Source organism: Stomoxys calcitrans, chromosome 1 (assembly GCF_963082655.1).
Source record: "Stomoxys calcitrans chromosome 1, idStoCalc2.1, whole genome shotgun sequence".
NCBI lineage: Eukaryota > Metazoa > Arthropoda > Insecta > Diptera > Muscidae > Stomoxys > Stomoxys calcitrans.
In genome coordinates this window covers 160,607,798-160,623,794 of record NC_081552.1, presented here as the reverse complement: position 1 = coordinate 160,623,794, position 15,997 = coordinate 160,607,798, and the positions used below count along the sequence as shown (strand labels likewise).

The 15,997-nt window shown below is 36.2% G+C and overlaps 2 protein-coding genes across 6 annotated transcripts in view; both read right to left on the bottom strand.

The window, feature by feature from the left end:
• LOC106093959 (ubiquinone biosynthesis protein COQ4 homolog, mitochondrial) overlaps positions 1 to 11,460 on the bottom strand; it is a 48,892-nt gene extending 37,432 nt beyond the window's left edge. For 3 of the 4 annotated variants that reach the window (XM_059360921.1, XM_059360918.1, XM_013261127.2), the window contains exon 1: positions 11,345 to 11,460. The gene's annotated coding sequence lies outside the window, so the exon portion shown is untranslated. Of the gene's footprint in view, positions 1 to 3,870; positions 3,961 to 11,344 lie in introns of those variants that run through there. The other variant, XM_059360920.1, reaches the window with a different exon arrangement.
• LOC106093958 (UDP-sugar transporter UST74c) lies at positions 3,958 to 11,246 on the bottom strand. Of its 2 annotated transcripts, none has more exons than XM_059360916.1 (2): positions 9,602 to 11,246; positions 3,958 to 4,032 (listed from the first exon to the last, which is right to left on the bottom strand). In XM_059360916.1, the coding sequence occupies exon 1, from the start codon at positions 10,733 to 10,735 to the stop codon at positions 9,668 to 9,670; it is 1,068 nt and encodes a 355-aa protein (XP_059216899.1). In that variant the 5' UTR covers positions 10,736 to 11,246; the 3' UTR covers positions 3,958 to 4,032; positions 9,602 to 9,667. The 2 variants fall into 2 exon arrangements, with proteins under 2 accessions (XP_059216899.1, XP_059216900.1); XM_059360917.1 differs by lacking the exon at positions 3,958 to 4,032 and adding an exon at positions 4,037 to 4,185.
• Positions 11,461 to 15,997: the final 4,537 nt, after the last annotated feature.

Genomic DNA, 15,997 nt, shown 5'->3' with positions numbered 1-15,997 from the left:
CTAACAACCTCCGATGTATGCTTTGGATTGTTATATTGTTGGAACCAAAATGTCGTTGCTAACCCTAGTTTAGCAGTACTTGGTTCACATTTTTTTTTCCAAAATATTGAGATAACCCCATTTATCCATTTTGGACTCAATAAATTCTAATTGACCCACTCCACTACCAGCCATACACCCCTACACCATTACTCCACCACCGTGCTTCACCGTTCCAGCTAAATTTTGTTTTTCCAGCTCAGTTCCGGACTTGCGCCACACTATTTGCCGACCTTTAATGCCAAAAATACAGAATTTGCTCTCGTCGGAGAAAATAGTTTGTTTTCAGAATTCAGGAGGCTTATTGATGAAAGTATTAGCGAATGCAATCCGCTTTTCTATGTTTATGACTGAAATATACGGCTTTCTTCGAGCAACTCTTCCATGAAATCCAGCTCTATGTAATATTTTTCTGGCAGTTTCGGCAGAGATGCTTTTTTTTAAATATTGTTTTAATATTTTCAACAATTTTGGTTGATGTTATACGGGAGACCACCAGTTGATGTTATACGACGGTTGTTGCTTGCTATATTAATCACTTTGCGCTCTTCTCTAATGGATAATTTTTTTGGCGGAGGCTTTGAAGTTATAATGCCGGTTTCTTTGTAATTATTAATTTCGCGCTGGACAGAAAAATACGTTCTTCCAACTGTTCCACCAATATTTCTAAAGCTTTGTCCTTCTTTCCACAATTTAAAAATTATTTTTCTTTCAGATATGCATATTTCCTTTCCTTTAGTTTCCATGTTTCCAAATTTATTAATTAAAAAAACACGTGTAACTATCACTTGTTATGATAATGAACTGAAACTGATCAAAAATAAGAACAAGCTTCATAAAAAGTAACGGTACTTTCGAAGTAAACAAAGTGAACGCAGACTTTTTGGTTGTCATAATTTCTTCTTATGAAACAAAAGTACCGTTAGAAAAAGCAAAAAGCAAACTTGTATTTTTGTTTTTGTTTTCTAATTTAAGAAATATAAAGAAACAACATATACAACAAAACTTAACTTTATTTATTTTTTTATGTTGTTTTTTAATCATTAAAAAAGAAATTGTCACATGAACGCAGACTTTATGGACTATGTATATATCTTATATATAAAAATCAATTTGTGTTTGTTTGTAGATTTGTTTGTATGTTTGTGTGTTCCTTATAGACTCAGAATAAAAATTTGGTATCCAAATTTCGGATGGGGTACCTAGGGGGGATGCCCCACCCTAAAACCTACCAAACATATATTTAGGCCAATCACGACAATATGGGAATCAAAGTAAAGGTATTTAGGATAAGAAAATGTATCTGATATTCAATTGTCGGACCAAGTGCTGCACCCCAACCCCCAAAACACCCCCAAATCGGACATATTTACCGACCATGGTAATATGGGGCTCAAATGAAAGGTATTTGCGAGTAGAATACGAATCTGATATCCAAATGTGGGACCACGTTTCTGTGTTTCCACCCCTATCCCAAAACACCCCCAAACAGTACTTAATTACTGACCATGGGGATATGGGGCTTAAATAAAAGGTATTTGAATGTAAAATACCAATCTGATATCCAAATATGGGACCAAGTGTTTGGGGGCCGCCTTTCCCTAAAAACATCCCCCAAAGGGAACAAATTTACGACCATAGCAATATGGCGGTCAAATGAAAGGTCTTTGGGAGTAAAGCACGAATTTGATATCAATATTCGGGAAAAGTGTCTATGGGGCCACCCCACCCCTACAACACCACCAAAATAGTAAGTATTTTCTGACTATTGCAATATGAGGCTCAAATAAGAGGGTTTTTAAAGTGGAACACGAATCCGATATATATTTTCAAGGCCAACTCACTGAGAGGCCGCCCATCCCACAAGCCGGTCATGTTTGCCGACTATGGAAACATGGGGCTCAAATTAAAAGTATATGGGAGTAGACTACGGATCTGATATCAACATTAGGGGCCAACTGTCTAGCGGACGTCCCACCACTATAACAACCCCCAAATAGGACGTATTTGCTCACCAAGACAATTTGGGTCTTAAAGAGAGTGGAACTAAATATTCATAGTTTTTAGGGCCAATACCCCAAACCGGACATATTTGCTGACTTTTGCAATAAGGAGTTTTAATGATATTTGATATCCAATTTTAAGGGCAATGGCAATATGGGGTTCAAATAAATATATATAGATATATGAGAATAGAGTACGTTGCTGATATATTTTCCGGGATTAATGTTTGGGGGACCACCCCAATCGCCAAAACACCCCTAAAAAGGGCATATTTACCCATCATGTCAATATGGAGCTTAAATGAAAGGTATTGGGGGTAGAGCAAGAACTGATACCCATTTTCACAAGAATTGATACCCAAAATACCCCACAAACAGAATACGAATTTGATATCCAAATGTAGGACCATGTATTTAGGGCATCACCCCTTTCCCAAAACACCCCCAAACGAAAAATTTTTTTCAACCATGCCAATATGTGGCTCAAATAAAAGGTATTTGAGATTAGAAAACGAATTTGATAACCTATTTTGGGGCCATGTGTTTGGGGGATGCCATGGTATTTGAGAGAAAAGCACGATGCTGATATTTTTTCAGGGCCAAGTATCTGGGGGACCGCCTCTCCCCCTAAAACACCACTAAATCAGACATGGTATTTTAAGAATGGAGTACACCTTACATCCACACTTAAATTCGTAGAGCAATAAAGATCATATGGGATTCAGATAAAGGCACTTATATTGTTAAACTGTTAGTCAAGCGATATACTATTTTCGTAGCATGGTATTTCACAAAAAGATCTTTAATTGTCGAAAATAAATATTCCAAGGTAACTTTTATTCCATATAAAGTAAAAGAAGGCGCAGCGGAGCGGGCCCGGGTCAGCTAGTATATATATATATATATATATATATATATATATATATATATATATATATATATATATATATATTTGAGAACGACCGGATGAAAATTGCGACCTGTAGTTTGTACACAAATTAACATGAACAGATGGACAGACAGACGGGCATACCTAAATCAGAAAGTGATTCTGAGTCGATCGGTATACTTATCAATGGGTCTATCTCTCTTCCTTTTGAGTTTTACAAACAAATTATAATAAGCTGTTCCACAGCAGTGGTGTAGTGTATAAATATATTGAAATATTAAAAGGAAACCAACTCTAAGCATTTAGAAAAATCGTAATATTTTTATTCGCAATAACCTAATAAATATCGTACCAAATTCTTGTTTTCTGTATATGAATTATTCGTCTTATGAACGTAATAGCTAACTATGACGCATACTTAAATAAGGTTAAACCTACAAAAAATTATACAAAATTGCCATAGAAAAACACTTGTTCTATATGAACTAAATAAATACACCACATTAAGTAGGCTATTATCAAGACATGAGCTAAATAATCATGAAAATATCTACGAAGAATAAGTTTTTATTGGTAATATTCAAAATTTTTTTTTTATTTAACTCATTTACTTTCTTTTGTAAATAAAAACAAATTGATGAAGTTTTTTTTGTATTTGGTTTACATATCTGGTGTTATCCAGGATGGCTTAGCAGGCTACAATTTATGTTTTAGATGACACAATAATGATATAGAGGTGTGCTTGACATATTATAGTTTATTTATTTTTATTTGAATGCTTTTTGATAGCTTTATGTAAATCTAAAGCTATTGTAATTATAGTTTAATTATTTTACAAATGAAAAGTACATTCTATATAATATATAATATGGCTTTGGTCATTTCTCTAATACAATATTTACATGGTTTAGAAGTAACTATTTATTGGTACATACTTACAATTTGTTTGTGAATTAAATACATACAATGTATATATAAATAGTTTAACGCTTCAGTTCTATTTGTTTCATTTGAAGCGATAACTCTGGGAATTTTTGTAAATTTCTGTTATTTCGCTTTTAATTCTTGTAATTTTGATACAGATCGCAGAAAGATTTTTTTCTGAAAAAAAAAAAAAAAATATATAATAGAAAACCATATGAGCGCATGTCTTGCACGGAACAATAACTTCTTTAGGACAAAGTTTACTTAAAAACATTTCGTTTGTCCTGTTAAGGGAAGGTCCCTGAGTGAATTCAACATGTTGTTTTGCTTCTAAATATATTATATATAGAAAAAGTAATAGTGAAAAAATACTGATTAACAATGTGAAGCACGATAAAAATGTATTATCTAAAAGAAGTTATCGTGAAAAAGGATTGTAATGATTATTTTATTTTAAAATTCCTCATAAATATTGAGGAATGTCCCATCATGTTGTTTGGTTTCAATATGTATTATAAAAAAAAAATAATCGTTAAAAATATTGATTGTCAGTGTGAGCCATGATAAAAATGTATTATCTAATAAACGTATTCTTAAAAAATATTGATTGATTTTTTAAAAGCTTTTTGCTATGCTATTCTCTGAACAGAAGCATTCAATTAAATGGTCTATATCTGAACGAATATCCTGCATGGAATCCCAAAAAGGTTGTTTTTACATATTATTCGAGTGGTCGGTGCACTTCCCTGCACCCTAAAATTACTTTTGAAATAGATTGTTTTTTGAAATGATCAAATCATTTAGGGCTATCGGTCTATTTCATTTCTACACTAATTGATTAGTTAAGTGTATTTGTTATCTACATTCAAAATCATATCACAAAGCTACCATATGGGATACAACATTTTCAACTACACCTTCCACGGGTGGAACAACCCATTTTTCATTTGTCCCGGTTGCCCTTCGTTTTTTTTTTGTGTTGGGTGGTCGCCAGAAATTTGTCCTGGATTTAGATATCAAATTCTTACTCTTATCTTATTGACCTTTCATTTGAGTACCATATAGTCCCGATTGACCACCATGTACATTTGGGAGTCAGTCGCTCCGAAACTTTTCGAACACCTTTTAATTGAGTCCCTTGTTGTCGCGATAGATATGTTCTGTTGAAGGGCTTGGTCCATAATCTTAATATCAACAACAACAACAATCAGCCATATCGAGGGGGTATTCTCAGCGTGTGGCTCTTGCTTAAATACTGAGTGTCTGGCAAACTCGATAGCGAATTATTAGCGCCACTAAAAAAAATGAGTATCATTTTCCCGCCGCGATCGCCCCTATGGACCGGAAGGAGGTTGCCCAAATATAGAAGCTTGACGAGTATCGCTACTTTCACGTTGAAATATGTCAAATATCCTGGCGCCAAGATTATGATTTGTATGTCTTGGAATCAGAAGGGTGTTTTGAAAAATGAGCCGCTAAATCTGCTCAGACGATAGCATCGAGGCTGTACCGGGCACAAATGATTCGTGAGATCATAAAAAAAGACTAGGTTATTCGACTAAAAAGGAGACGATAATCGTCCATTCTAAGGCTGGCCACATGTTGCAAGGCCGGAAAAAAACTATATGGTTCAGCCGTCTTACAGCAAACACTTTGTCCCTTCTGTCAACAATTTGTTTAAATAGATCGATGAAGAAACCCCTTTTTATAACACACTTCACTTAAGAACATGTTATTCAAAATTGGCTTAACCCATTAATGTCAAATAGGTAGAAAAATACCCAAGAACAGAGTTGTCTTAGAAAAATTGCAGCTCGGTTTCTCAATGCAGTTTGGATTAGCGTAAAGTAGACGAATGAAACTTGTTGAATAAAATTTTTGCCATCATAAAGGGTGATTTTTTTGAGGTTAGGATTTTCATGCATTAGTATTTGACAGATCACGTGGGATTTCAGACATGGTGTCAAAGAGAAAGATGCTCAGTATGCTTTGACATTTCATCATGAATAGACTTACTAACGAGCAACGCTTGCAAATCATTGAATTTTATTACCAAAATCAGTGTTCGGTTCGAAATGTGTTCATTCACCGTAACGTTGCGTCCAACAGCATCTTTGAAAAAATACGGTCCAATGATTCCACCAGCGTACAAACCACACCAAACAGTGCATTTTTCGGGATGCATGGGCAGTTCTTGAACGGCTTCTGGTTGCTCTTCACTCCAAATGCGGCAATTTTGCTTATTTACGTAGCCATTCAACCAGAAATGAGCCTCATCGCTGAACGGTGAATGAACACATTTCGAACCGAACACTGATTTTGGTAATAAAATTCAATGATTTGCAAGCGTTGCTCGTTAGTAAGTCTATTCATGATGAAATGTCAAAGCATACTGAGCATCTTTCTCTTTGGCACCATGTCTGAAATCCCACGTGATCTGTCAAATACTAATGCATGAAAATCCTAACCTCAAAAAAATCACCCTTTATAAGGTCATGTTTTGGGGGAAATTTGGCTTGTTCGAGATCAGCAATTTTTAAAAGTTCAAAGCTCATATAAAATATTTTCTGAATATACTCAGGAGTGAGATTGTAGTATCTTGTTACCAGGGGCGTAGCCAGCCAGGATTTAATATTGGGGGTACATCCCACTTTTTTTTTACATTGAAAAATTACCAAAAATCTGCGGTTACTGTGAAATTGGTAAATTTAATTTTAATTTGGGCTTTAAAGAAAATTTCATAAAAACATTGTTTTCAAAAATAAATAAATTTTAGGAAAATGTTGTCGTTTAAAATGATGTTTCTGAAATTTATTGAAATCTTTCTTTGAGAAAAAATAATTTCGAGTAGGCCCACGTCTGGGCAAAATTTTGTTTTTAGGCAATATTTCATTGAAATTTTGTCTTCAAAATTCCATTGGAATGTAGTCTTTAGAAAAAATTTCATTAAAATCTTTCCTTTAGAAAAATTTTTATTTATCTTTACATAGGAAAAAATTAATTTTGTTATTGGAATTGTGTCCAGATTTTACCTATGGGGTTTGTTTTTATTTCTATTTAGAATAAAAAAAAAACAAAATAAAAAGAATTTGAAAAACTTCAGGCAAAATGTAGTATCACAAAATGCAATAAGCAGGCAAAAAATATTTATTGATTTTTTCGATGTAGGCCCAAAAGTGGGCAAAAGTTAGTCTTTAGAGAATTTTTCATTGAAACTTAGTCTTTAGAAGAAATTGATTAAAATTTAGAAAAAAATATAATACAAATTCTCTCCTTAGAAAAAAATTTAAATAGAACATTGTCTTTCGAACAATTGTTAACGAAATTTTGTCTTGAAAAAAAAAAAATAGCTCCGAGGGGATCCGGTCGTGGCTGAAGTTTTGTCTTTAGGAAAATTTCATTAAATTTTTTTTACAAAAAAATCATTAAAATTTGTTCAGAAAAAATTTTATTAAATTTTTGTTTTTAGAAAGAATTGCATTACAATTTTGCCCTTAAGAAAAACAATTTTGAGTCGGCCCTGGCCTGTACTTAATTTTGTTTTTGTAGAATATTATAAAGATGAAATGTTGTTATTAAAGAAAGTTTGACTGAATTGTTGTGTTTATAATACATTTTTTTTTACACCAAATAATTTTTTTTGGTTGGGGGATGGGGGCTCGGTCTCGGTAACCCCCCACCCTGCCACTGGGGTCTACGTCCCTGCTTGCTCCATTTGATGTTGTCTACATTAAAAAATCATTTATGACCATAAGCCTACTACTTAACTAAATTAACTAAAATCCACTTTTTCTTCTCTAAATGGCCATAAAATATGAAGAAAATGACTTTTTTGTATAAAAACAGTGTGTTAATGAGATAATTTATTCTTTACCTCAAGGATTTTGGTGCGGAATTAATCTACAATCGGAACATGGAAATAATCCAATGAGTCACTTCATTCTGACGAGGATCCCTACCTCTACCTCCACATGCAAATATGCGGTTGCAACAACAACATTATTAATTTGTATACGCAATATTTAATGACAATACTTTGTAGAGGATGCCACCGTAGCGCAGAGGTTAGCATGTCCGCCTATTACGTTGAACCCCTGGGTTCGAATCCTGGCAGGAACTTCAGAAAAACTTTTACCGGTTGATATCCCCTCCTAATGCTGACGACCTTTGTGAGGTACTTTTTACGTAAAAACTTCTCCCCAAAAGAGGTGTCGCTCTGCGGCACGCCGTTCGGACTCGGCTTTACAAAGGAGGTCCTTTATCATTGAGCGAAAAAATTGAATCGGTCAGCAATCATTGATATGTGAGAAGTTTGCCCCTTTTCATTAAAGGAATGTTCATGAGCAAATTTGCATTACTTTTGTAAAGGATTACACATATATAACAAAAACCGTATAAAATTTTCCAGTAACGGATTAAAAATATTTTTCAAACATAATACCTAAGCTATGAGAAGTTTTCCCGTGCTCCTTAATGGAATGTTCGTGGACAAACTTGCAATCCCTAAGCTGTTACGAAAGATTTGCTTAAACTCTGTTAAATTCAGCATTTTATTTTGATGACTTGACGATGTGTCAACTTTGTTTATTTTCTCAAATACTACTTGCATACAAAGAAGTTTTTTCATTCAACAGAAATTTGTAGGGACGTAATTCCATTTTTAGAGATACTGTTACATTACATATAAAAAGTAGCATAATGAAGTTCATGGTTTTTACATTTATGTGGTAAGCTTTGAAGTTCTATAGATTTTACACAAAAAACATCACGATCGAATTCATGTCTGATAAGTTTATGCCTTTATATGTGTTGAATTTAATGTAAATGGCCAAAATATAACAAAATTATGTATTTAAAATTTCTTTGGCTAAAGTGTTTCTGGTAAAAATTACTACAATCCCATGGCAGCCGGTTGTACGTACCGGATTGACCCGATGGACTTCTTCATCGGCAAGGGCTGCCGCCTCAGTGTATAACTCACTGCTACAACAACAACAACAACAACAACAACAAATTGTCTAACAACATGCTTTAGGAATTAGGAACTGTATTCTGCACTGGCAAGTTTAAGTGTTTGAGGATATTATTTACCTATGTGGTTAAAGTTTTTAGGGCGAGCACTATAGAATCCATGCTATACTTTTTAATGAATATAATTATAATTTAGGTCATAATCTACTCTTAATAACTTCGAACCCACAACACGAAATATAACTTGAACATTCCATTTTTTGTTTTAAGTTAGTAGAGGTTGAAAAATAAAGCTCAAATATCAAAAAAAAGCATTTTTTTTTTGTTTTTGACACTATGCTTTTTACCAAACTCATGGGCTCAGAGACACTTTTTTCGTCACTCCAAATTTTTATCAGTTTTTTAACATTAAATTATCTAGTAAATTTGTCTAATCGTTTTGATGTTCTAATTATTGCCGCAGAATTAGTATGAGATAACATCGCTTATCATCGCTTGAAACAAATAAAACATTGTACACATGTTAAATGATTCTTATTCAGCGTGTGGCGTTAAGGTGTCAATCGTTGTAACTTTAAATATACACACACGCATGTACGTGCCGACTGCCTACATACGTACTTTTTCAGTATAGTTAACAAAACGAAATAATCTTATTATTAAATTATAACTAATTGTTATCTTTGACTCTATAATAGCCAGTCGAAAATAAAACAAAACAATCAAAAAGATTTTCAAGACTGACAGACATACATACATACTATTTCACACATACTTTAGCTCTCTGCCAGACGAAGTCCAAGAAAAGAAGTGGGGCAAAAAAATATATAAACAAAAGTGTCTAAACAGCTTCACTTTTAGATGTCGTGGGTAATAGTAGTTCCTTATCGGGTGCTTGCTTCCGCCGGAATGTCACGTATGTGTAGAGAAGACTGGCAAAGACGCTGATGTTGATACCAATGCAGTTCAGCCAGGAGAATACATAGTCGCCGCCAATAAACATTCCCAAATATGTGACACATATGTTCTTCAAGCAGCCCACAATTGTCGTTGTCAAGGCCGAATTATATTGCGTGCACAGTATTGTGCTGTAGGATAGTACGAAACCCATGACACAACTCATTAGGAACTGTATAACAAAATAGGGATTATTCCATTCGCCGAATGCTATGGACTTATGCAAGTCTCCTGTGGCGTAGGTAATCAGCAAGGCAGGTATTAACATGAATAGCGAGTTGTAGAACATTAATCCATACTTTCCAATTTCCGAGGTATCAAGTTTCTTCTTGACATAAACTCCATTTGCCGCAGTCATGGCATTGGTAATCATAACATATGTGTAACCTTGCATATTAAACGATAAATCGTCAGAAGCCGCGAGTAGTGCTCCGCTAATCATGCCATAGACACTGATCTGTACCGCTGTAGATGGTCGTATGCCTAGAATCTTTAATTCCAACAACATTGTCATTAGTATTGAAAATCTGCGAAGAGCAGCAAACATGGGTAAACTCAAAGCCTGAGTGCCCCCCAAGCCGAACATCATGTTGCCCAGAAAGATTAATGGCAGTGGAAAGATTTTTCTAAAGGTATTTCGTTGTAAAGGGGCGAAGGAGACTAGCTTCAAGCGTTTGCCCATACCAAGTACCACAATACTGGCAGTTAGCTGCCCCAGACTCAAAAATAGGAATGAGGGGAACTTATATGAGGTAAGTACGGTTTTATTGACGACGGTTATCATGAATGAAGCCATTCCATAAAATAGGGCACTGCCAACCTTCTTAAAGTAAAGTGTGACATCTTCCTTCTGCTGTTTCGATTCTTTGGATATTAAACTTGACGTACTTCCTCCTTTATTACTGCTGTTTATGTTAACCAGTTCCAATGTCAATCCAGCACTGTTGTCCATTGTGGGGGCACGCACAATTTGTTCACCACAACTCCGTGGGACAGACACCCACTCGGACCCGAGTCTTCAGCACCTTTGTAATATACGTTTGTTTAGACAGGCCGACGCTGTCCAAGTATTCCCTGAATCTCAGATTACGCCACTCTCTTTGTGTGTTCCCCACTTGACAACGTAATAACAATTTTCTCTTCTACGGAAAAGCTATTAATTCATCATTTGTCGGATTTTTTGTCAATTTTTCTTTGCACTTCAAACGCATTTATTTTTGGTGGTTTTTGTTAAAACACGCTTGGGCCTCTTTGCTATTTGTCGTATATCCTACGTGTTTGCCACATCATTTCTTATATGTTAAACTAATTATTCTTTCTCGCAAAATTCGATTATTTCCGGCTTTTCACAAAATATTAAAAATGTAGTATTGTACATACGACGGGCGGCGAACGAACGCACGTAATTACTCGACTCAAGCACTTGAATTGAATGAATCTGTCCGATTTTTTATTGTTCTCTCTTTCTCTTTTGGTGACAGACCAAAATAAATGTTGTCACTTATTGTTTACATTTTGATTATGGTTAAAAGAAGCAAAACATATGTGATCGTTTACTTACCCTAGGTTTTTATGTAAATATTTAACTGCCACTATTAACTATTAATGCGAAATATTAATATTCCATTATTTATTATATCTTATTTTATTGCAATTATCCCTCTTTTGGAAAAACAAAACGTCAAAATCAGCTGTATACTTTAGCAGAGTTGTTGTTAAACAGTGGAACCACGCACTTGCCAACAAAGTAAAGTCAAGGCCTGTTTTATTTTAGTAAAAAAACTGGTACTATCCTCGTTCTTCACAGTTGAAGGCGGGTACTATTGTATATTCGGGTTCGCGTTGAAAATGCATATAAGAAAAACAAACGGAAAAATTTGCCGAAATGTGTTCGTTTGGTCGTAATGAGAGCATAACCACAGTCGCTGTGCAACAAGTCATTTTCTTACGCAAAATAAACCCGATCGCCAAACTTCTAATTGTAACTGAGTGTTAGTTAGTGTAAGTGATGTTGCTCTCTGGGTGAAAAAATAAAGTGTTGGTGGATGAATAAATAAGACCTTTTTTAAATATAAATAAATATACTCGAAAGAAAAATAAATATTTCTTTCACAACAATCAATTCAATCAATGTACGAAATAAAAAGGATTGTGAAAGATCGTATTATGCTTTAGGTCTGCAGTTATAACAACAATATTTGGAGAAAAGTGGAAGATGCTGACAAAGGCTTTTGGAAAGTTGTGCTTTTTTAACCTGTAAATCTACAAAATCTAATTAATTTTACAAATAATTTGTTTTGTGTTTCATTATTTATTTATTACGTAGGGGTTGACTTTGGTTGAAATTACAACACATGCATGAATTTCAGTACGACCCACACACTCACATTTGGGTGTTCACATGCACATAGGCAGCTGATAAATTGTTGGATGCCATATTAATTTTTATATGTAAATGGCAACATTTTGGCCAAAGACACCAAAAAAAATCAAATGTGATAACCTTGTTAATCCACCGAAAGAGCGATTTTCCGAAATTTGTCCGTAAAAAAAGAACGTAGTACCAGCCTTGAAATCACATTTTTTTCGCGATTACTTTTTTGAAACACTACAAAAATCTCAATCATATCATCACTGTGAAAACTGAAGTTAAACCCACCTTAAGCTGAGTTTTTTGTTCAGCTTTTCCAACGGAATGCTGTCAAACTCCCTATAAAAAAACCTCGGCGAAACGTTGGTTAAAAATAGGCGGAAAAGTAGTACTCTGTTTGTAGTGAGGAAAATGGCAATAAAAACTATTATAGTAGCAACACTAAAACACTGAAACTATTGCCGGCATCATTTTTGCTTGTTTTATTGGTTTCAGTGGTTCGTTTTTCTTTATTTATTTGAGAAAAAATATATAAAAAAAAACAATAAGTGCAGATAAAGAAACGTGTAATTAAAAACATTTGCTTGCTGTCAAATTCCGCTTGCGGAATAATTAAAAATTTTAGCGGCTTTTCCGAAAGCAGAATAGAAAACCAACTCCTATTGCAGAAATCATATCATATGTTTGACTATCATCATTAATTGTTAGTAAATTGTGTTGGTTGCAAGTCAGAATTCACTAATAGAAGGTTAAAGTGACCTAACCTTCGCAAACATAAAGTGGATAAGCCCCAGGAATATCATTAAGGATGTCAATACTGCCGATTGAAAATGTCATCAAATGGGAGAACACGTAAATAATGAATGAATGTAAAAAGAGAACCAGTTGACATCCTCAATGCTAAGTACTGCCAAGAATTAAAAAAAAATTATGTCGGCTGACCGCTTGGCTTAACCTTATTCAGTGAATCCTGTTTGCAAGTGTTATAATAACCAAATAAAACTGGAAGAGATTTACTTCCCAAAAATTGGAATTTGTTTAAAAGGCAGTGAACGCAAACGCGACGCAAATTCGTTTTTTATCATGTTGGCTCAACTTGAAAAGTTTCGCGCACGCTTTTAATGAGCATCAAATTTCCACTCAGTGAAGAACTTAATACTACAAATGAATATGTCTTCATAGGTTTTTAACTTTTTTATATGGAGTTTCAATGTGAAAACTGAACTTAACTAAATGAATAGGCAAATTTATACAAGGTAAAGTCATTAACCCAACAACAACGAAATCCACTATACAACGCTGTGGGTATGGTGGCGCAAATTGTCAAATTTTTGGACACTTCCTAATTGACATTCTAGTTTTTATTTGCATTATCATGTATAGCAGCCACAAGATCAAAAGAATTATGATTATAAACGTGCAAATTATAAATTCAAACGATAAAAATGTGGAAAAACAAAAAAAAATTAATGCAGAGTTTACATGGGACATCTGATGCACAGTCATTGTAATAGTATTGGTGAAAACAAAGGTGTATGCGTCACATGTACACATAACCATCAGTAATGCCTGAAAAATCCAAATCAATTTTTTTTTTCGATAAATGGCGTCTATCGACTACCGTTTACGCCCACGAAAATGCTTTTTAAATTATTGCGAAATCCGACGAATTATTTTCTTTGTCAGAACAAAAACAAAGTCAAACAACAACACACAATAAAGACAACAGTATGGAAGCAGAGTAGATTCGGCCCATTTCGTGGGTGTTTAATTACATTTGCAATTAAAATTGTGCCAAATTTATTCTAATGCAGCGATATGTCGCTACTACTCCGATCATACTCTGGCCTCACTTCACTACGGAAGTATAGTCATACTGGATATGTTGCAATGTGCTGTGCGAACATAGCCATCAGTGGGTCACAAGCGTCGTCGTCGTCGTTGGGCTGGCTTCAGATAGTTTAACAATCGCCGCTTCAGTGAATTGCCACCCCCCGTCGGATGTTCTAGTGGCCGAGAGGAAATTCTGAGACATCATTAACGCAGCAACCGCTCGCTTTATACCAGCCGGTCGAATACCCCAAGTGCGGCCCAATTTCTCGGCAAAAGCAGTGGTATTCGCAGACGAGCGTGATGCGATTCGTTGTATGGACCCCACTAACCCCAGAATCAACGAGCTGAATCTGGAAATAAACCGGGTGGTCAACGAACATAAGCGGAATTTGTGGCTGGAACACTTAGGCACCGGTTTAGGCAAGCTGTGGTCACCCTTGAACCCCGGTAGACGGGATGACAGGACCTCAGTCACTTTTGGCGAAGTAACCGAGACTGATCCGAAGAGATGCGCATCCCGAGAGTGACAGGGCAAGGAGGAGAGGAGGCATCACCGCATACATTTGCCGTGGCTTCAATCAGCCCAGGCCATGTAATACAATAGGACGGTTCTCGTGGCACTGGCCTATCGAAGGCATTCGACACGGTCAGCCATGCCAAACTATTTGAGGACATCGCCAACACGTCCCTCCAGCCAGGCCAGAAACGCCGGGTCCCGAATTATCTGTGTGATCACCAGTCATTTGTGGAATTTAGGGATAAGAAGTCGAAGCACCGTAGAGTGAAACAGGGAGTTCACCAAGGTGGGATGATATCTCCGGCACTGTTCAACCCTTCAGACGGCATAGAGATCGTATCATATGCGAACGATTGTATGATCATGGCATCGGGCACCCCACCCATTGTAGACATCTGCGATAGGTTGAACGTCTACCTCAACAAGCTTGCCTCATATTTCGCTGCAAGAAACCTGAAGATATCCGCCACCAAATCTTCAGCCACATTGTTCACTACAAATACGCGTGAGGTGAATACTGAATGTGATGGTCGATGGAGAAATGATTCCGACCATCAAGTGTCCCAAAATACTTGGCGTCACATTTGACAGCTTTAACACATTCTCCCCACATGGCACAGCAATTTGCTATAAAGTCAAAAGTAGAAACAAGGTCCTGAAATCACTTGCTGGCAGTACTTGGGATGCATGCAAAGAAACCTTGTTGACCACGTACAAATCAATTGGACGGTCTGTGGCAAGCGCTGCATAGCTTACCACAGAACCGGCCAGTGTGATCTCGTCATCTTTGTGGCACGCAGTGGAATATATATTTAGATCTGTCAGAATGCCGCCCTCCGAACTGCGACAGACTGTCTCCTCAGTTCTCTTTTAGACCACCTCCATCAGGAGACAAAGATCCCACCAGTGCGAAGACATAACTACATGCTGTCTAAGCAATACCTTTTCACCTTCATGATCATGCAGATCTACATGATCTAGAGCGTGAGGTTCAGCGCTACAAGAGAGAACCTCTAGATTAAGCGGCATATCAAGCAGGTCTAGACAACATTCATGCAGACACTGTAGCAGATGCGGTAATTGGCTACCGGGTGAATGTAGTCCTTGGAGAACGACCGCCTCCCATTGCACCTGAAGAAATTGACCTCCCCCCGCAAACCAGAGTAGTTCTGGCTCAATTACGATCTGGCAGATGCAGCCGCCCTAACTCCTGCAGAGCAAGGTTTGATGCCGACGTGTAAGATGTATGTCCCGATTGTAACCAAGGACCGAACAATACACGTCACCTGTTTAACTGCCCAGCCAGGCCAACTCGACTCAGACCCAGATCCCTGTGGACGCATCCCATCTTAGTCGCAGATTTCCTGGGTCTTGACACTCAACAGAATCAAGCAGACGAAAGACGAAACACAACAAACTGCTAAAACATCAACAACCATTTTTTTGTGCGTTTTGACAGTTGTTCGTTAACAGCTGAGTACAATCTGTCAACG

Bases quoted from the DNA above. Each gene is read 5' to 3' on its own strand.
- LOC106093958 (XM_059360916.1), bottom strand. From the start codon at position 10,735: ATGGACAACAGTGCTGGATTGACATTGGAACTGGTTAACATAAACAGC.